Source organism: Prionailurus viverrinus, chromosome A2 (assembly GCF_022837055.1).
Source record: "Prionailurus viverrinus isolate Anna chromosome A2, UM_Priviv_1.0, whole genome shotgun sequence".
In the NCBI taxonomy this organism is placed as follows: Eukaryota; Metazoa; Chordata; class Mammalia; order Carnivora; family Felidae; genus Prionailurus; species Prionailurus viverrinus.
In genome coordinates, this window is record NC_062562.1 from 123,829,502 (window position 1) to 123,850,032 (window position 20,531).

General features: G+C 46.3%; 1 protein-coding gene across 4 annotated transcripts in view; it reads right to left on the bottom strand.

Annotated features, from left to right (window-relative positions):
- The window catches only part of PDE1C (phosphodiesterase 1C), a 514,714-nt gene that overhangs the window by 414,465 nt on the left and 79,718 nt on the right, over nucleotides 1-20,531 (bottom strand). For all 4 annotated transcript variants that reach the window (XM_047849292.1, XM_047849290.1, XM_047849289.1 and 1 more), the window contains exon 2: nucleotides 5,621-5,671. In XM_047849292.1, the coding sequence (XP_047705248.1) occupies nucleotides 5,621-5,671 (51 nt within the window). The remainder of the gene's footprint in view (nucleotides 1-5,620; nucleotides 5,672-20,531) is intronic.

A 20,531-nucleotide genomic window follows, 5' to 3' on the forward strand; every position in this document is an offset into this window, starting at 1 on the left:
TCACTTCCCAAACCTCAGCTAATGCTTATCTCCTCCAGGAGGACTCCCTTGAACCTACTCCCATCCCAGGTCAGATGAGTTCTCTCCATCTGGTTCACGAAGTTCCTTGTACAATCTGTAGCATTTCCTTCTACACACTACACTGGAGCCACTGACTTCTTCATTGTCTGATCAGATTGTGAGCTCTCTGAAAACAAACTTACTCTCGTGTGTGCCTCTAGGGTCCGGCACAGAAGTCTTCAATAAACATATGTGAAAAGAAGGAAGGAAGGAAGGAAGGAAGGAAGGAAGGAAGGGGGGTGAGGAGGGAGAGAGAGCAAATGACCAATATTTGTTCTGACAGATCGGGGACCATGTCACATGTTTTTAAGTATTTTATCACTCACCCTGGCATGTGATCAACCACAACCACTCTGGAAATAAGTTATAATATCGTCCTGGAATCCAAATGCATAAAGTGTGACCTAGAGGGGTAAGTTTCCTGCCCAAATTCACACAATTCAGAATTCCGGGACAGAGAACCCAAGCGCAGGCCTAACACCAGAGCCTGAGCCCTTAATAGCTTCTGAACACCTTGACATTCGTGTGTGGGAGACCCTTGAGGACATGCTCTGGAGTGGTTTCAGGAGTGTGTGTACTGGCAGTGGGATAACATTCCCCTGCTTATGAGGTGAGGATGAGGAAGAGAAGTGGGGAACAGAGCTGGTGGGTCCTAGTTTACTTTGTCTTCACTCAACAAGCAGTTATTCCTACACCAGGCAAGGTTAGTACACAGCTCAACCAGGTGGGGCCCTTGGCCTCCAGGAGCCTACTGTCTACTGGAAAGACTGACATACACATAAGACAGACATCTCCAGGGAAAAGCTCTCCAGGATGGCACTGGAGGGTAGCCATGCCAGCATCTCAGATGTCTGGGCCAGCAGGGAACCCAGCCCCACAACCAGCTGACTTCATCCCAGAAGTCCAGGAGCCCCAGCCTAAGGGGAGGCCCAGGAGCTCCTCACCCGAAGGTCCAGCTCTTCACAGCACAGCCATGGTCCCCAGAGGTCACCTCCATCTCCAACAGAAGGCTGAGTTGCCAGCCAAGTGTGAAAACCTTTCAAAGGCTTCCCCATAATCAGGGTCCACTCTTTAGGCTAGTACAAAGACCCCTCTTGGCTTGACCCCAGATTGCCTCTCTTTTGTTCCCTCTGTTTACACACTGAGAATATTTTTTCAGGTGTCTGGGGGAAAAAGTTAAAAGGTCTGATATCAATCATTTTCACCATAATAAGAATGAACCCTGTATCCTCACTCTGGAGAGAATTTGCATTTCAAGTCTTCAAGTGATTCCCTTATTTGAGGGAATTCCTGATATCAGTGAGCTGGTGGAAGGGATGTTTGAGGAAAAGGTCTTCCCAACCCAGATGGAACCAACTGTAGTGACGGCCACTATAGTGTGGGTCTAGGATGCCTGCCCTGAGCTAAAGTTTGAGCATCTCCACTACCAAGATGGAAGAACCCCCAGTCTCTGAGCTACAGAGCTGGCAAACCCAGCCCTTAGACCAAAAAGTAATGTGCACTGGGAACAGCCAGGATTTGGAGTTAGGAGACCTAGAATTCCATCAGTGAGAAATTCTCAGTGTTTTCTCCCAACTTTGTCGTCCTCATTTGTAAAATGGAGACACTGGTTGTCAGAGAGTTTTGCATGCAGGACCAAGGTGAGGTGCTCTATAGGCTCATGCCCCCACCCCCACCCTGGCTCTGATGCATGGGAAGGAAGTCCCCACACACAGGACCTCCAGCCCCAGGACAGCTAGCCTCATAATGGGTGCCATTCTAAACCATCTGTTGGTCCAAAGCCAACATGCTTTGGACTCATACGGTACCTTACAGTCAGAGTCACTCTCAGTTCCTCATTCTCTTGGACACTGTCATTTTTCTGTAGGTTTTGGAGGGAAAGATAATATTCTCCACTGCTTTGGAATCTCATCCCCCTCCCTGTCTCCTTCCTTCTCCTTCCTCACCTCCTTTCCTAGGAGAATGACTTTCTGGTTACTCTCCATGCCTGTGGCTGTTAGTCAAATGCTCTGATTAAGGTCAAAAGCCACTGTTAAGCATAAAATGATGGGGACGGGGTGATGAACGGGCCATGATAGGATCCAGAGACTCACAGAAGTCACTCCACAGAGTCCGCAACCACAGCACTGCTATTTCATGGCATATTAAGTGTCTCCAGTCTAAAGGTGACAGGAACTGAGCTTGACCCATGGGCTTTGGCATCAACTTCTTTGAGGAAGGTTCAGTGGTTCTGGGTGGTGGTGTCAGCCTCTGAGAGACAGAGGTTCCAAGAAGAAAGCGGGGGATGGGTTGTATTGCAGAAGTGACCAGAATAAGGCCTGCAAGGCTGGCAAACCAAGTGGTCAAGCATGATCAGAAACCAGGCCTTGGAAAAGCTAGATGTTTTCATGAGTTCTACACTCTACTTCCCTCTGCTTCTCTTTTGGGATCTCTTAATATAATCAACACAGTTCACCTCTGTTGCAATATGGGGAAGCCAAGAAAAGTATATTGATTCAAGCATGGGCAAAATCTCTGGAGAAATGAGCAGCATATTCCAGAAGAATAAGGAATCAGAATGTGAGACCCCACAAAGGGAATGAAACCCTTGGGATGACTTGGGAGGCCAGTGGACCCGCTCCCCTCCTTCCCACCCTGAGCTCTTTCTGCTGACCACCCCACCTCTTGAGTCCAGCTTTCAGAGCATCTCCAACCTATGTTCTCATTGCCCACTCCCATCTAGCCTAAATCCATGCTGGGTGGTGCACACTGTCAGGGTTTTCTGTGTGTCTCAGTGGGGGCAAAAATTAGAGTGTCGCAGTATTTCATCTTCTGGCCTCCAAAGAAAAGTCTGTCAACCAAATCCTTCCACTCTTCCCAAAGTGAACATTCCATTCACACCATATCACACCTTCAAGATCATTTTCAATTTGTATATGTGCTGCCGAAGCGAGCACAAGATCATTTTCAATTTGGTAAGTAAAGTCTCAATTAGACAATGCTACATTAAGAATTATCTTTTTCTTGGGGCACCTGGGTGGCTCAGTCGGTTAAGTGTCCAACTTCGGCTCAGGTCATGATCTCGCGGTTTGTGAGTTCAAGCCCCATGTCAGGCTCTATGCTGACAGCTCAGAGCCTGGAGCCTGCTTCGGATTCTGTGTCTCCCTCTCTGTGCCCCTCCCCTGCTCATGCTCTGTGTCTCTCTGTCTCTCAATAATAAATAAACGTTTAAAAAAAAATTTTTTTAAGAATTTTTTCCTTCATTATGCCCTGTTCAATCTCCAGAGCCTCCGCCAAAAACTATATATATGGGGTGCCTGGGTGGCTCAGGCAGTTAAGCACCCAACCCTTGATTTCAGCTCATAATTTCACAGGTTTTGGGATCAAGCCCCATGTCACGCTCTATGCTGACAACTTGGAGCCTGCTTGGGATTCTCTCTCTCCCTCTCTCTCTCTCTCTGCCCTTCCCCCACTCATGCTGTCTGTCTGTTTCTCTCTCTCTCTCTCTCTCTCTCTCTCTCAAAAATAAAGAAATAAACTTTAAAAATATTTTTTTCTTCCTAAAATCCACCTCATATTTTCCATCTAGTATTTGCTACAAAAAAATTTAGTGGCTAATGTGCCATCTAATTTTTTTTTTCCAGGACAATGCACTGGTAGGAAATTTTTTTCCCTTTTTTTTTTGGTCCAGAATCACAGAATCAGCCCAACTTAATTGGTTTGTCACTAATTACTTTTTTTCCTAAGAGGATATTTTTTCTTTCATCTCTTCACTTATCTCCTACGAATAAGCTTTCAAGTGACATATCCTCTTTTCAACCCAGACACACAACTTAGAAGTTGTGGAAGCCATTTACAAGTGAAGTCACCCTCTTCTATCTGAGAAGGGACCGGCTGCTCCAGGTTTCATTCTGGCTTCACGGTGAAAGGCCCCCATCCTGTCCCCTTCCTACATCTCCTGATGAGCATCAAAACTTCGGGGACTCCCGAGGAGATGCACGCAGCACAGTGTGCCCAGCGTGGTTGGGTTACCATTTCAGCTTATTAACTTGCCTGACTACTGCTTGGGAGATCAAGAAACAAAGGGACTAAAGGCATATTCATCATCCTCATTGAGCCGTGGGATGAAATGCTTATTTTGGGAAGTAATGGTTCCAGGTAGGAGGGAAGTGAGAAAGGAGTGTTTTATTACACACCTTCTAAAATGTGAGCACTTAATGCTCTCGCATTATCATCTATTATTACAGTTCTATACAAGCCATTTCTAGGAACCAATCCCAAAGTTTTGAAGCCTTCCCAAAAGAACTGGAAGGCAGAATTTAGAAGAAGGCCCTCTAAATAGAAAAATTATACTTTTGATTCTACACATTAAGGCTTACTATGGTGGTATCCACACCCAAAACTCAATCCACCTTAGGAAGTAAGGCCGTGACAGGGAATTTGTGTGCCATGACTTCCAAAGAAGGTAACTTTTTTATAAAGGAGAGAAGATGGGTACGGATTCCCTATTTTTCAGAGGGAGGAAACTGAGGCCCAGAAAGTTTCAGTGAAATTACTCTAAGTGAAAGCGAGCAAGTCGTGCTGGTGCTGGAAAGAAAAATCCTCCTGTTTTGATTTCCTGTTCCACCATTTCTCCACTCCATGCCTGTCTGGTTCGGGGAGCATCTCCACCCAGCCCCGCTCAACCTCTGGTATTTCTGCTCCCTTGTTGCAATCTGGGTTTTCATTCCAGAGAGAGCATTCACTTGCCGCATAGTTTGCTGATCACCCTGGCACAGAAAACACTGAGAGGCTTTTGACTCCCGTTCTCCCACTAATGATCAAGACCTACAGACAAAAGAGTCAAGTGAAATTGATGGGGATCTCCAAGGCCCTTACAGGGACCCCTGTGCCCAAGGAAAAGCATTCAACCTATCTTCACAATGTTCACACAAGCTTCAAAATGTCACCTAAGTGAGGTAAATTTCACACGAGCTTCAAAATGTCACCTAAGTGAGGTAAATTTCACACAAGCTTCGAAATGTCACCTAAATAAGGTAAAGCCAGTGGAGCTAGCCCAGAAATCCACTGTGGGTGGTGACGACGCTTTCACACATGTGTGGACCTTGGCAACTATAAGCATTTTACATACTCTTCCTCATGCTGTCGTCATAAAAAGCCCGCCCTTGAGTGCAGAACTCTCTGAGAGGACTCCCAGGGCAACAGTTCTCAAATTCAAATGTGCACAGAAATCACCTAGGGATTTGTTAAATTCAGATACTGATTCAGTGGGTCTGGGGCTCTGCATTTCTAAAAGTCCCCAGGCAATGCCAATCCTCCTGCTCCCAGGACCCCACTTTGAAGAGCAAAACCCTAAAGCACAGTTTGATAAACTACAGCTCTAAGGGTTGAAAGGGCAATAGCAATGAATAGCTCACCACGATGGGGCTCAAATGAAATATTAACCCATTAAAGACATTTCCTATATTACTCTATTATCGACAGTGTTTTACTGACAGCTGGCAGGATTACAAGTGTGGACTGCGCAGGCAAGAAAGCCCCTGAAGGAGCCCAGGAAAGGAGTGAAACAAGATCTACTCACGAGAGAAGCGGGCAAGTGGTCTGGCAGGCTTGTCTCCAGCTTCATTTGCGACTGAAAAAGAAAAGCAGACAATGCAATAAAAGCAAGGCACATATGTCCACAGAATATGCCCAACCTACAGCTAATCCTCTGGGGGATTTCACATTAAACTATGTTTGAGGATCTTTGTAAGAAAATAAAAGCAACTTCACTCTGTCTATATTCACTCTGCCTATATTCTCTGTCTATATTTCCATTGCTGCTCTCAATGTCTAAATGAGGACAGATGTCTTCATCATTTTGATTAAGTGCATTTGAATAAAGCTGGAGAGGACCTAAGCAATTTGTAATTTCCTATGCCTCAGGGTGGAAAGTGGCTTGCACCCACACATTAAGAGGCATGAATGTCTGACTTCCAAACCTGTGTACGTCCTTCTGGTTCAAGCTTCCACTTACCAGGCTGTCTTAAAACACATAAATGCACCCCAACCACTTAACATAAAACCACTATGCTCAGATGCATAGGGCCAAAGCCAAGACAGGATTTCAGAAGGTAACAACAGGGTTAGTTTTTATTAAGAAAGATATTTAACTTTAGACACTAACAAACAAAGGAGTTCAAAAGAGGGGATCAAGAAAATTCTTCAGAGAACTGCTCTAGAAAACCTTACCCTTAAAGCTTCTCAGCAGGGCACTTTACCCTCCTCTGATAAGCGTCTAAATAATTTGTCATGTGGACAGAGTCATAATTAATATCCCCTATATTTATGAACACCACCTTTGTGAAGAAAAATGAGATCAATCATTAAGTGGAAACACAAGTTTCCTTCACTTTAAATATCACTTTTAATGCCCATAAGGATTATAGCTTGCTTGTTTTATATATTCATAGTAAACAGGCATGACAGTTGTGGTCAACTTGAACAGAACACCCAAAGCAATCAACTGGAAAAACCTGTTCATTTCAGCTTAGAAAAAAACACTCACTAGACAGGCAGAATAAAAGGGTGCTAAAGTAATCATTAATGTATGCAAAGTTGCAGCAGCGGGACAAAAGAAATAACTACTTCATAAACATTACATCAATTTTGCAAAGCATGGAAGGAGTGAAAAAATTCTTTTCACCCTCTCACAAAGGTAAAGATTTCACAATTCACTACATGTGGACAGATTTCTAAAGTTCATGGATCCAAACTCAGTCTACTTTCCTGTCATTTGCATGGCCCATTGTCTTCACTCTCTTTGTGGATGACAAACAAGATGTGATTAAAAAAACAATGGGGGGAGGGGGGTGTGACATTACCTGCCTCCGTTACCTCCCACACCGCAGCATTTCCAAAAAGAAGAGGGTAAGAGAGGCAGAGAGGAGCAAGCCCTCCTTAGGTACTGACATGAGTTTCCCTGGCCTTGAGTTCAAACTGTTTCCTCTCCAGAGATCCTTCTTTAAAGAAACAGAGCAAGGGTTTCTTCCCCCAAAATATTTGCTGCAGAAACTGATGGGCTACTTTTAAAGTAGAAAAACAAAACCACTTCCATTGCTGTGAACACCAGCAGCCACGAAATTGTTCAGCTTGGAGAGTGAGCATCTTCCCTGTGGGAAGGAAGAGGAGCAGTGACAATACTGTCACCATTTTACACTGCAGCGATGGCTGTTTCCTCACTCCAGGGCTTTTACCTCCTCTCCCCACCACCCTTTCCAAGGATGAGAATTGCTGACCCAGATCCAAGTCAGACCAGGAGAGGCAGGAATCGAGATCTAGGCCAGTGGAGTACCAAGAGACTTGTTTCTACCCAGAAGGAATCTGAACCATGCCAGCAGGATTATTTTCCTAAACATAGACCCAGTGCCACACTCCCTTACTTAAAGGTCTCCAGCGATGTCCCAACACTTACAAGACACAATCCAGCTAACCTGACCTGGTCATCGAACACCTGGCCTCACCTATTCTTCTCAGCTCACTCTATTTGCCAGAGCATCCTTCAGTCACATACTCTGAAAATTCCTAAACACGCCCTACACACACCCTCCCTCCCCAGGACACCCCTCCCCACTGCCTCACCTGCCAAGTCACACTCATCCTGCAAGATTCAGGTGGAGACATTCATTTCTGAAAAGCTTCCCTGATGCTCATCACAGCTTCTCCATCCCATTGATCTCTGCATACACCCAACTCCCTTCCCAGACAGTAGTTAGCAAACTTTAGCAGGCATCAGAACAAGTAGGAAGGTTGGTTAGAATAGAATGCAGGGTTTGTTAAAGTAAAAATTCTGACTCAGTGAGAATCTGCATTTCTAACAAGTTCCCAGGTGATACTGAGGAGCTGGCCTGGGGACCAAATTTTGAGAAAAGCTCCTCTCAACTACAACCTACCCTACCCAAGACAAGGATCATAACTTTGCACCTTTGTATTTTCAGTCTTCTGAACACAGAGTGAGCACCACACAGAATAACACATAGGGTCAGTGTTTTCAGAACTAAATCAAGTAGAGGCACCTGGGTGGCTCAGTCAGTTAAGTGTCAGACTTCAGCTCAGGTCATGATCTCATCATTTGTGAATTCGAGCCCCACGTCAGGCTCTGCGCTGACAGCTCAGAGCCTGGAGCCTGCTTCAGATTCTGTTGTGTCCTTCTCTCTCTGCCCCTCCCCTGCTCACACACTCTCTCTCTCTCTCTCTCTCTCTCTCTCTCTCTCTCTGTCTCTCTCTCTCAAAAATAAATAAACATTAAAAAAAAAAAAAAAAAACTAAATCAAGTAGACTGAATCCATACCACTGCCACAGATGGCTTAGTAGACCAGAAACCTAAGACTGGCTTCCAGAGGATAATAAAAAGGCCCAGGTGTGTTGTTTGGCCCCACAATGTTTTAAATTTTTAAACAATCATCTACACTTAAAAATCAAGAGATTTCAAATATAAAATTTAGATTGTAGGCTTCTCTGAATAACTGAGCGGCTGTCCAGTCCACCGGCCAGTGATGGCTCACCACTGGGACGCCCGCTATGGGTGGTTCTGTCTCCTGCATGCTCAGGAGGCAGCTCTTTGCTGATCTGCATTGGGCTTTCTATATTCTCTGCATGGTCCACAAGGAAAATGAAAATAAAACTTGTTTTGAATGAAACTAAAACTCAACAGAGACCAGCACTACAAAAAGTGGTTGTAGCCAAGCTCACTGAGCCCTTTGTCCCCAGCCCACAAACTGCCCAGGCAGCCTCCACAGACTGTTGGGACACACCTGGGCTTCTTGGCCAGTGGAAGAGTCCTCTGCTGTTTGCCTTTTATTTTTTTTAAAATATAGAGCAAGCTTTAACAACAGACTAGATGTTCCATTTATCAGATGCAATTAGAGCTTGAATTTGGCAAAATCTCATAAAAATAATTATGTAGATTTAAGGAAACTTATCCATATCATACTGTTGGGCAAAACATACAGACCAGTACATATGATGCTGACTTGTATATCTAGGCTATGTGTCTATATGGGTACAGAGAAAGGAGTGGAAAGATGTGCACTAGATATATTAACAGTTATTTCTTCTGCATCCTAGCATTTGGGATGACTTTTAACCTATTTTATACTTTTCTGCATAAACCTAACAGCTTATGATAATCATGGACCATGTTTATAATCAGGAAAACTGTTCTTATTAAAGGGGTAGGGAAAAGGTGTCTATTATTTGATACACATTAAAATTTTAGATATTGTGTGTGTATGTCTATTTATCTATTTATATAAATTACATTTTAGATTCAGATTCCGGAGGAGTTTGGGATCACAGAATCCAGGGGACTTTCCATCTCTAGTCCCAGACGATTCCCTATAAAGAGTCCAGAAACGAATCTCCCATCTGCTCTCCAAGGAGTTCCATACTTTCTAAATCAGGGATTTGCAACCCTTGTCACACATTAGAATTGCCCAGGGAATTTGGGGGTGGGGGGAGGGCACCTGAGTGGCTCAGTCAGCTAGGCATCTGGCTCTTGGTTTTGGCTCAGATCGTGATTTCACAGTTTCAGGGTTCAAGTCCCACTTTGAGCTCCACACTGGCAGCACAGAGCCTGCTTGGGATTCTCTCTCTCCTTCTCTCTCTCTCTATACCACCCCGCTGTGCTGTCTCAGTCTCTGTCAAAATAAATAAGCTAAAAAATGAAAATTAAAAAAAAGAACTACCTAGGGAACTTTTAAAAATCCTGATGTCTAGGCCATACCTCAGACCAATTAAACAGAACCTTGGGGATGGGACCCAAGCATGGATACCTGTTAAGCTCCCAGATGATTCCACTGAGCAACTGAGAAGTACTAAAAAATGGTGTAACTTCATACACCTTTACCAAAACAACCTTTATGGAGGAAGGTGTGGCTCAAATTCCTTCAAAAAGTAATTACTGCTTTTCAGTTCTTCTTTTCAGGATGCTTTTGTTTTGTCATTAAAATCCTCAACAGAGACATACCTCTACTTTAAGAAAAAAAGCAACTGTTAAGATTGCAAACATAACTATGGGGATCAATTAGTGAGCAACTCTTCACATTGCGAAGGTTTCTTATAGAAGGATTGCCTCCAACCTTCAACACATGCATACTGTGCACCAACCGTGAGCTTGGCACTGGGCTAGAGTCTGAGTGGACTGCAACAAGAGATTTCACTCTCAGCCTTCACATACAAATAAATTAGGGAAGCAAACTATGCCTTTCAATCTGGGTTTATCCCAGCCTGATGAGCTAAGAAATGGACTTTAAAATCATGATGATGGGGCGCCTGGGTGGCGCAGTCGGTTAAGCGTCCGACTTCAGCCAGGTCACGATCTCGCGGTCCGTGAGTTCGAGCCCCGCGTCAGGCTCTGGGCTGATGGCTCGGAGCCTGGAGCCTGTTTCCAATTCTGTGTCTCCCTCTCTCTCTGCCCCTCCCCCGTTCATGCTCTGTCTCTCTCTGTCCCAAAAATAAATAAAAAAAAAAAAATAATTAAAAAAAAAAATAAAAAAATAAATAAAATCATGATGATAATGATGATGACGATGATCCAGATTCCTTAGTCCCATCCCAGAAACACTGAATCAGAACCCCTGCAAGTGGGGACAGGAGTATGGATTTTAATCAATTGCCTCAAAAGCTATGTCTGTGGTACGTCTGTTGTGTGTCTGTTGTATATCCCCCTGCCTCCCCGCAAAAAATGGCCAGAAGCAAATCTTAAAGGAAGGGTTTGCCATGGAGACCAGAGAGAGGGAGGCAAGTGAGACAGGAAGTTAACTCAGAACAATGAGTACCCCAACCCCAGGCAGTGAAAGTGGCACTGATGTCCCAGCTAAGCTACAAACAATCCAGCCCATGAGAACAGGAAGGGAGGGTGGTCCAAGCAGTTGTGGTGGTGGGCTGGGCAGGTGCACACTGCTTTGTAACCAAAACTAGCACCAAAAATACTACCACCCTTGTTTTGAAAGCTCTGGCACCTGGGGGTGTATAAACGCAGCTGGGGTGCTGGGTGCCCGGGTGAAAACACAGTGAGCAAGCAAGCCAGGAACAGAGCCTGGCTTCCTGAAAGGAAACCTGCCCGATACATTGGCTATGTGCTGCTTTGCCACAATCTCTGAGGCCAGCCCATGGACCCTCTCAAGGTGAATTCCTTTGGGAAGCCTAGGGGCTAGAAAACCAGGCACAAGGAACTCCCAGAAAAGACAGGCTTGGAATGAGGTTCCCAAGTTACTGTAAAAGCTGAAGCTCAGAACTGCTCACAAATGTTTGCTCACCTCACATTGCCGTCAACTTGCAAAGACCCAAGCAACAGCAAAGGAAACTGGATAGAATGCTGGGGAGAAAGACTTGGTCCAAGATCACCATTATCACCTTCTAAGTAAGACCCTCCATGACTACATTACCAAGGCCACACCTCCTGACTCCCCGCTCTTCCTCTGCCCCCATTCCCCTTCCCTGCTCTGGTCCTCCCCACAGCACTGTCACCTTCTCATATGCTCTGTACTTTACTCACTGGGCTTATTGCCTTTCTCCTTCCACTTCAAGGGATTCTCTGAACAAGCACCAGGAAAGAAGGTCATGATCATGATCACATGATCGTGGTGACATGACCCAAACTCAGAGCATGATTCTCTGCCGGTGAAAGAACTACTACATCCCCAGTGCCTAAACACCTGGCACACAATTTTTATCGTATGAATCAATGACTAACCTTCTAACAACCTACCACGCAGAGTGCAATGGGGCCAAGAATTGGAAGGAGAAGTGGAGGGGGGAGGCACAAGGACATTAGCACACAGTAAGCCCTGTAAGTATCAATTCAGCACTGAGAAATATTTATCAAGCACTGACTAAACTGTAGATATCAGGTAGTAAAGCTGTGAACAACCAGACATGGCCCCTGCCCTTCATACTGAGTAAGACTGACATTCCCATTTGATAAATATTCAGGCCACTGGAATTCAGAACTGTCAGGTAACTTTTCTAAGACCACACCGTTGTGTGGTAGAACTCCCATCCAAATCCAGGTGTACCTGGCTCTGAAGCCCATGTTCATTCCATCTTTCCCATTTCCTTTTTGCCTTCCAAGAAGGGTAGGAAGATAGAGGCCATGCTCCAGAGAAGGCTACCCCTAGAAAAGAAGTCTTACTAAGGCCTGCCCCTCTCCCTTATGCCTCTAGCCCTGGTGAGAGCCACACACTGGCCTGCAGAGAGTGGAAGAGGTCACCTGCCTGGGACCTCATACCTGACACAAGCCCAGGAGATTCTCAGTAGAGAGGAATCCTTTTGTGAGTGGGTGCGGGAGTCAGGACTCACAGCAATGGCCTCCAGAAGGGGGAGACACTAGGTACAAAGGAAGGAGCTTCATGCCATGTTCCTGCCAGAGCCCCAGCTACCAGCCCACTCCCTAGCCCTCTAAAACCCTCTCTAGGTAGAAAGTAGTAACAAGGGAATAGAAACAATCGAATTCATGTTAGCATGAGAAGCACTACAACTTAGAAAAACAGCCTCAGGAGGCACGACCTATTCTCTTCAACAGGTAAGGAAACTGATACTCCGAGAGATCAAGCAACTTGTCCAAGATCAGTCCAAAGCCAAGTAACAGAGTCAGAAACATCATCTGTTTCTCCAGCTCCAAGCCCAGCATTCTCAGAAGAAGGGATGAAGTCAATCTCTTCAACTCTCACACAGTGATGGGTCATGAGTGAAGTAAAGGGTCTGGCTTCTTTTTCCCCCACTGGGTTTGATAAATATCAATGCCTGACAACTCCAGGATCCATTTTAAGCATAAAAATGTTTAACTCTAATTGAGGATGGCTGATTCAAGTGCTGTGTTGAGAAGGCTTCTGGTGTCTGACGTATCCTCAAAGCCTGTCCCGGGGGTGGGGGCGGAGGAGGCTGGGGGAGGAGGGGTGGGGATGGGTAGGTGGGTAAATGGGAAAATCCCTACCAGATTAGATGACACATAAATGAATAGGGCCACAAAACGTATAATTCACAAATAGAGTTAATTACTTACATAAAATACATAATTAGGGTTGCTAAAAATGAGAAATGCTAGCTATATAATACCGTATAATTCTGCATAAATACCGAATTTTATCTTCACAGCTACTCTCTTAGGATAGTGCTATCATTTTCCCATTTTCCAGATGTGGAAACTGAGTGTTTGAGAACCTAAGTAAATTGCATGAGATGAAACAACTAGCGAGCGGCAGGTCTGGAAATTGAATCCACTGCTGCCTTACTCCAGAGCCAGCGCTTTTAACCCCTGTGCTACCCATCACACTTCCCCAAATGTTAATACTATTTCCTGAGCCCTACTACCAAGAAACCCAGACCCGGCGGGAGAGCCCCTTGTCTCCCCCCCTACGTAGCCTCAAGTTAAAAGCTCACAAAGGAAGGCACCCTGCTCTCCTGTTCCTTAGGTGGAACAGAGCTCTGTAATCCAGGTGGAATTTGTGCCCCAATGACATAAAAGATATCACCACACCGCAGCCTGTTCCTGTCTCCCCTTCTGTATTCAGAGATGCTCAGCATTGCCTCATTATACCTTCCAGGCCAATTTGGCTGTCGAATCAACTCTGAATCAAGCTCTTGCACAAAAGAAAATAAAACCAATTTGTAGTGATGACTCATCAGGGCTGATAACTTGAAAGTGGCAGGGATAGCACACCTTCCAGACCCTCCTTTCCTAGGGTAATGGGCAAACCCTTACAGAGGGCAAGGCTTGCCTGCCAGAGGGCAGAATGGCTCACCCGCTCACTCAGACCAGGGTGCAAAAAAACACAGAAAAATCAAAGAAACCTTTGCCAACCTGAGAAGATTGCTTGGAAAACATATTGTCTTTATTATTATTTTTTTTAACTTGAAGGAATTTGGGTCATATGGGAAGACTCATGAAATGTATTTCTTTCTTCTCTGGTCCTGATTTTATACATTTGTTTATTTATCTATATCCTCCCTCATCCCACAAATTATATATTGCTTTCTATTTTGCTATATGCACCAATCCTTTATGGAAAAAAAGTGGGATATTAATAAAAAAGTGAAATTTACTTATTTCAATCACTTCCTTGCTTCCTTTCCCTGATCCCTCTTTCCAAGTTGTCAGGTTTCAAACTGACTTTCCATAGCTTCCTGTGACGTAGATCAAACAATTTATTAACCTCTATTGAGTCCCCCTTGAGCGCCCTCTTCCCCATTGCTGTGGATGCAGGGATGGACATTACTGGCCCTTGGGTGGCTAGGAGTCCAGCTGAGACCCAGTGGTCAGGCACTGAGCTTTCTGACACAGATTATTGGAGTTGTTGCAATAAGGATGTATCATGGTGCGTGGTATTTCTGCGGAAACCACCTGGCCAGGGTACCAGGCCCTGACCTCACAGAGCCTGAGGCCAAGTTGGGGAAACATAATATTAATATGTGACATGATCCAAACTCTGTTGAATGCTAAGTGAAAGTCCTTATTCACAGAAGAAAAAGAATCAGAACTTTATGAGATTAAAATCCAATATCAAGCTGGCTGCTCAAACTGTTAACTAATTACAGTCCACCCCAGACAGGGCAAAGAAAAGTATATAGAAGAAGAGGAGGGACACAAAAATGCATTACACCCGTATGTCATGTTAGGCCCTGATGGGAACTTTACATCCATAATTGTCATTTAATTTTCACACCATCCCACAAGGCAAGTATTATCATCACTATCTTCAGATGAGGGAACTGAGGCTTTAGAAAAGTGAAATAACTTGCCCAAATCAGGGCCAGTAAATGGGAAAGCTGGGCTCGAAACTCAGTTATGAGTCCTTCTCTCTTCTGCGGTTCACATGGCTGGAACACGCATTAAAAGATGTCTGATCCTTGGGGCACCTGGGTGGCTCCATTGGCTAAGCATTCAAATTGAGCTCAGGTTATGATCTCACGGTTCATGAGTTCTTGCCCCATGTTGGGCTCTCTGCTGTCAGTGCAGAGCCCATTTCGGATCCTCTATCCCTGTCTCTCTCCCTGCCCCTCCCCTGTTCGTGCTCTTTCTCTCTCAAAAATAAAATTTTTAAAATTTAATAAAAAATAATAATTTTTTTAAAAAAGAGGTCTGATCCAACCCCACATGCCCTGCTTGGATCCCCTGCAACACCCCAACTGCCCCTCTGGAGACGGGCCCCTTCACCTTTAACCTGTTCTACAACCTTAGAAGGTTCTTCTTCATGATGATGAAATCTGAGGGCTCATTCAACATTTGATGACAACTGTCATACCCTTGAGCCCCCTCGACCCCGACTGACACTCCCTGTTCCCTCCTCCTTTGACAAAAATAACCAGAGGTCTTCACTCACAAAAGTCAAGTCATTTAAATCACTGCCAAAAGAAGAGAATACATGTGTCATTTTAAATAAGCCTCAGCAACCCACTGCTTAACAACATTCACCTCCACGATGATCTCCAGGCTAAGCCAAATCCCCACCTTCCCAGGAAACAAAGGGCACCTGGGAACCATTTTCTGTACTGTATAATCAGGAATCATCCAAACAGACTGAGCGTTTTCCAGAAGACTGCTGTCTGAAGTTCCACACCTCAGACTTTTCTGTGCATAAAAATCACTTGAGGATCTTGTTCCAGTGCAGGAGTGGGGCCTGAAACTTTGCATTTCAGAAAAGCTCCCAGGTGATGTCATTGGTGCTGGCCCACAAACCCCACTCTGAATAAAGAAGTGTTAAAGGACATAACCCACTTTGAAAAGAAATAGCCAAGCACACTTTCTGAGAGCCCCTTGGAAAGCCCCAGTGTGGTTTTGAAAATGCACATGATGGAATTTAACGTCCAATTGCCTGGTTGTTTTTTTTCTCCCCAGCAATTTTGTGAGAAAGAACTGTTCACAGCAGGACCTTGAAACGTACTTAAGGACAGATTCTGAGAGTGTGTGCATGTGAGAAGGAGGGTCCAAGCAGAGAGGGAGAGGGAAACTCATCTGCCTCAGTGGGCGTGAAAAAGAACAGAGCTGAACTAGAAAATCACTCCCCACCCGGAGCGTGCCACCAGCAGGATGCAAAGACCAAAATGAGCAAAGAGCTGCTCAGATCCGAGGTAAGAAGTGAACCTCCCAGCCAGGACGAACTAGAGCCACTCCGTCTTCATGCACACTCTTTGCAGGACCTTGAGCTCAAGACAGCTAGTGCGCATGCCTGGCTCCTCCCAAACGTGGCTCAGGTGTGCGCCGCAGGCACTATGCTGTCCAGCAACGTAGATCATCACGTCTTTACTGACCGGCTGCAGGCTGAGCAGATCAAATGCATCAAACAAATAAAACTAGACACAGAAAAAACTGTACCCTTGGGCAAAGAACTCACATGCCCACTGGACTCAGCTCCCCACAGCAGAGCCGACATCTTCCCGTGGGATTTCCCTCCGGCCTGCATACTCGGCTGCTGAGTGAAGGACTGGAGAAGGAGTGGAGGCAGCCAGGTCCAGTCGTGAAGCCACAGAGGGCCTGGGACAGAGACCCCCCTGCCGCTAGGAGCCGTCCCCTGCCGGAGCCAAAGATCCCTGCTACCAACCAGTTAAAGGCGTGCTCTTAGCTTGGCAATCGATCTTCTCAGCTGGATGGAAGTTTGGGAACCATTTGGGGGTCACAAATTGGAGGCAGGTGTATTGAGCTTGGCAAGCACAGTGTTTAAATGATCCGAATCCCCTTGGGAACAGTTCACAGTTGCACAGATCCCTGCTGCTCACACCAGACGGCCCTGGTCCCAGCTGCCTACCTGAGACACGTGCATTAGGACTCTCAAGCCGTACAAGCAGAATTGTGTTCCTGCCAGAAATCTGCTCTCCCCCAGGCTTGCCCATCTCAGTAAATGCTATCACCCTTCCCTACCCTCCCTTCTGCACCACAGTGGATCAGGACACAATAGTAATGTATAAACCCTATAGGTCTTACCTCTAAAACATACCCTAACTCCCACCACTCCTTCTAGCTCCTCTCACCTAAAACTCCGGCCCAAGCATCCAGGGCCCTCTGTTTAGATGACCCCAACATCATCCCAGAGTCTCCCACTCCACTCGTGCCCCTTCTCCGTGTACCACCACCCCATCAGACTGCATGACTTCCCCACTTAAAACCCACCAGCACTTCTCGTGGTGTTCAAATCGCTGCCGACACATCCCTCCCTGATCTGACCTCACCTCCTCTTCGCATCTGCTAATTGACTAAGATCTAGCTACACCAGCCTCCGTCCTCCCTCCCAAAGGGTATTCCCATGTCACTTGCTTCCCCTGCTTGGAATGCTGTGCTACAACTGGTAACAAGGATTCCAACAGCAGTGGATCCCCTTCTAGGCCCTTTCATGTCCAGGTACCAGTCTAAACATTTTACATGTGATAACTCATGCAGTCCTCTTAATGACCCTAAGGGGCAGTGCTATTGTTATCCCCACTTCATAGATAAGGTATCTGAGGCACAGAGAGGTTAGGTGACATTCCCAAGGCCACACAGCTGGAAAATGGCAGAGCCAGATTCCTCACTGGGCAGTCTAGTTCCAGCGTCTTGCCCTGAACCACCACATACCCTGCCTCTTACAGATCTCATCCCTGGCACAGCAGCCCCCTCACCTGTCAGGTCTCAACCCAAATGGCACGGCCCCAGAGTCTACCCTGACCATCATCCTCTCTCAAGCACCTGTCAGTATCTGGAGTTGACACACTTCTCCATCACAAACACAGACACAAGAGGGTATAAGCTACCTGAAGGCAGCTTCCAGAAGCCTTATTCTCAGAAGGCTAGAGAACTCAGAATAGTGCCTGGCACAAAGCACCCTCAGCAAGTACGAACCAGCCTACGGCCTGGTTTATGCTACTGCCTGGCCTCTGAAGGCATCTGAGTTTTCAGTCTTCCATCTTGTCCTATCTTGTAGTCTTATCTGTAGTCTCCCCATGGCCTGCTCCACAGCACAGAGTCTATGCCCAGATGCCAGGGCCCTGCACAATGTGGCCCCAGCCACCCTTCTGGCCTTGGACTCCCACCCATCCCCCCACAGCCCTGCATACCAAGCATCCTGAACCCTCTACCTGTGGGTCCCACTCTGGACACTTTCCCACCCCAAGCCTTTATTCACGCCCTCCTTTGACTTTCATGGCCTTCTCCACTTTTCCCAACCAATGAATGCTCATTCACACATCAGGAACCAAACGTACCTACCCCCAAAGAACAAGTCCCTCTGTGATCCTACTCCTGTCCTCTTGACACCAGTTTTCTGTCATGGCAGGCGGAAAGACCACAGGCTTTCGAGTCAGACAGACCTCATCTGGAGTCCTGGCTCCTCTGCTGTGTTACCAAACCTTTCCAAGTCATTTTCCTCACGTGCACACTTAAGTCACAATACTTACCTCTCAAGGGTGTCAGGGCGGGTGATGAAATGTGGGAAATACTCAGCACCATCTTAGCACACAGCCATGATGAGATGCTCGACAAAAGGTAGATGATGGTGTTAGTGTTATTTCTTTAGGGTCTACTTTCCCGTCAATATGTGTGTTCCATGAGAGTAGGGAGACCCTCTTAATCCCCTTTTTGTCTTAACTGCTCCATGCATGCATGACACATGAACGTCAGTAACCATCTACTGCAGAAATGCATGAATGGTATCTTTGGATTCTGCTTCCAGAAAACCCTGGGATCACAGGAGGTCAAAGCCTTGCTCTTCCTCTGGTCCTTTTCATCTTACTACTAATAAGGGGGAAACTGAGAGACAGACAAAAACTGTGCATTCAGAACTTTTGATCTTAAGTTAGGAAAGCTGACTTAGAAAAGGGGGCAAGGAAGACCCAGCTGTGGTTTCGGGGAGGAGGTGGAAGAAGACAAGCTGGAGAAAAAGAACACTCCCAGAGGGCTGGCCATGGGTGGCCAGCTTTGTTAATTAGGAAAAAAACTAGGGGCGCCTGGGTGGCTCAGTCGGTTAAGCGTCTGACTTTGGCTCAGGTCATGACCTCGCAGTTCATGAGTTCAAGCCCCACGTCAGGCTCTGTGCTGATCGCTCAGAGCCTGGAGCCTGCTTCCAATTCTGTGTCTCCCTGTCTCTCTGCCCTCCTCTGCTCGCACTCTCTTTCTCTCAAAACTAAACATTTAAAAATTGTTTTAGGGGCACCTGGGTGGCTCAGTCAGTTAAGCATCCGATTTCAGCTCAGGTCATGATCTCACACTCCGTGAGTTCGAGCCCCACATCGGGCTCTGTGCTGACAGCCCGGAGCCTGGAGCCTGCTTCAGATTCTGTGTCTCCCCCTCTCTCTGCCCCTCCCCTGCTCATGCTCTGTCTATCTGTGTCTCAAAAATAAATAAAAACATTAAAAAAAATTTTTTTTTAATTTTTTTTCAACGTTTATTTATTTTGGGGACAGAGAGAGACAGAGCATGAACGGGGGAGGGGCAGAGAGAGAGGGAGACACAGAATCGGAAACAGGCTCCAGGCTCTGAGCCATCAGCCCAGAGCCTGACGCGGGGCTCGAACTCACGGACCGCGAGATCGTGACCTGGCTGAAGTCGGACGCTTAACCGACTGCGCCACCCAGGTGCCCCTAAAAAAAAATTTTTTAATTGTTTTAAAAACCAGTAAAATATACCAGAGTCTACTGGGGAACCAGCAAGAAAGGAAGCAGTAGGGACAAAGTGATCATTATCCATTCTCAGAGAGGGTGATCGCTCATCACGTCCCGGCCACCTGGCTGGATGAGTTACACCCCCACAGCAGCCCCACAAAGAGGACATCGTGCAGCTCAGTCGTGTTAAGGGGAGGAAAGGCAGCCTCCATGCTTCTGGAATGCACATCCTAAACCTTCATGGGACACGCCTGCCACGTGTTCCTCTGTATTTCCCTTTGCAGTTTCTACACAAGCCCTTCTCTTTCTCCCAAGCGCACACACGACCTCACATCCCCCCACTGCCTGCAGGACGATGGCAGTTTTCGTTTTCTCTCTCTGAAGGTTTTTCTGCTAATGAGCTTAGGGTCTAACAGCTAAGGATTGCAATGAGTGCTACAACAGAACAAGTCCAGGGTGCTCTCAGAAAGAGGAAGGTGGTAAGGGGGGGTGCATATCTTAGATCGGGGAGCAGAGTAGGCCCCTCTGAGGAAATTAAACTTAGGCTCATGGGGAGATTTGAAAACCCACACTGCCTTTGCGTCTCCACCATTCCCTCAGGACACCTCTGCGCAGCCCTGCAAAAGGGAACTTGAAAGAAAGGCAAAAGATGAACATCCGATGGGAACAGTTGTTTCTACTCACTTTGGGCAGGGTGTTAACAAAGCTGGGTTAGGAGAGGTATTTTCACGTGATTGCAGACCTTGATGTCCACTGAAGTCTGTCACTTATAATGCAACACAGGGGCACCTGGGTGGCTCAGTCAGTTAAGCCTCTGACTCTCGATTTCAGCTCAGGTCATGATCTCACGGTTTGTGGGTTCGAGCCCCATATCGGGCTCTGCACTG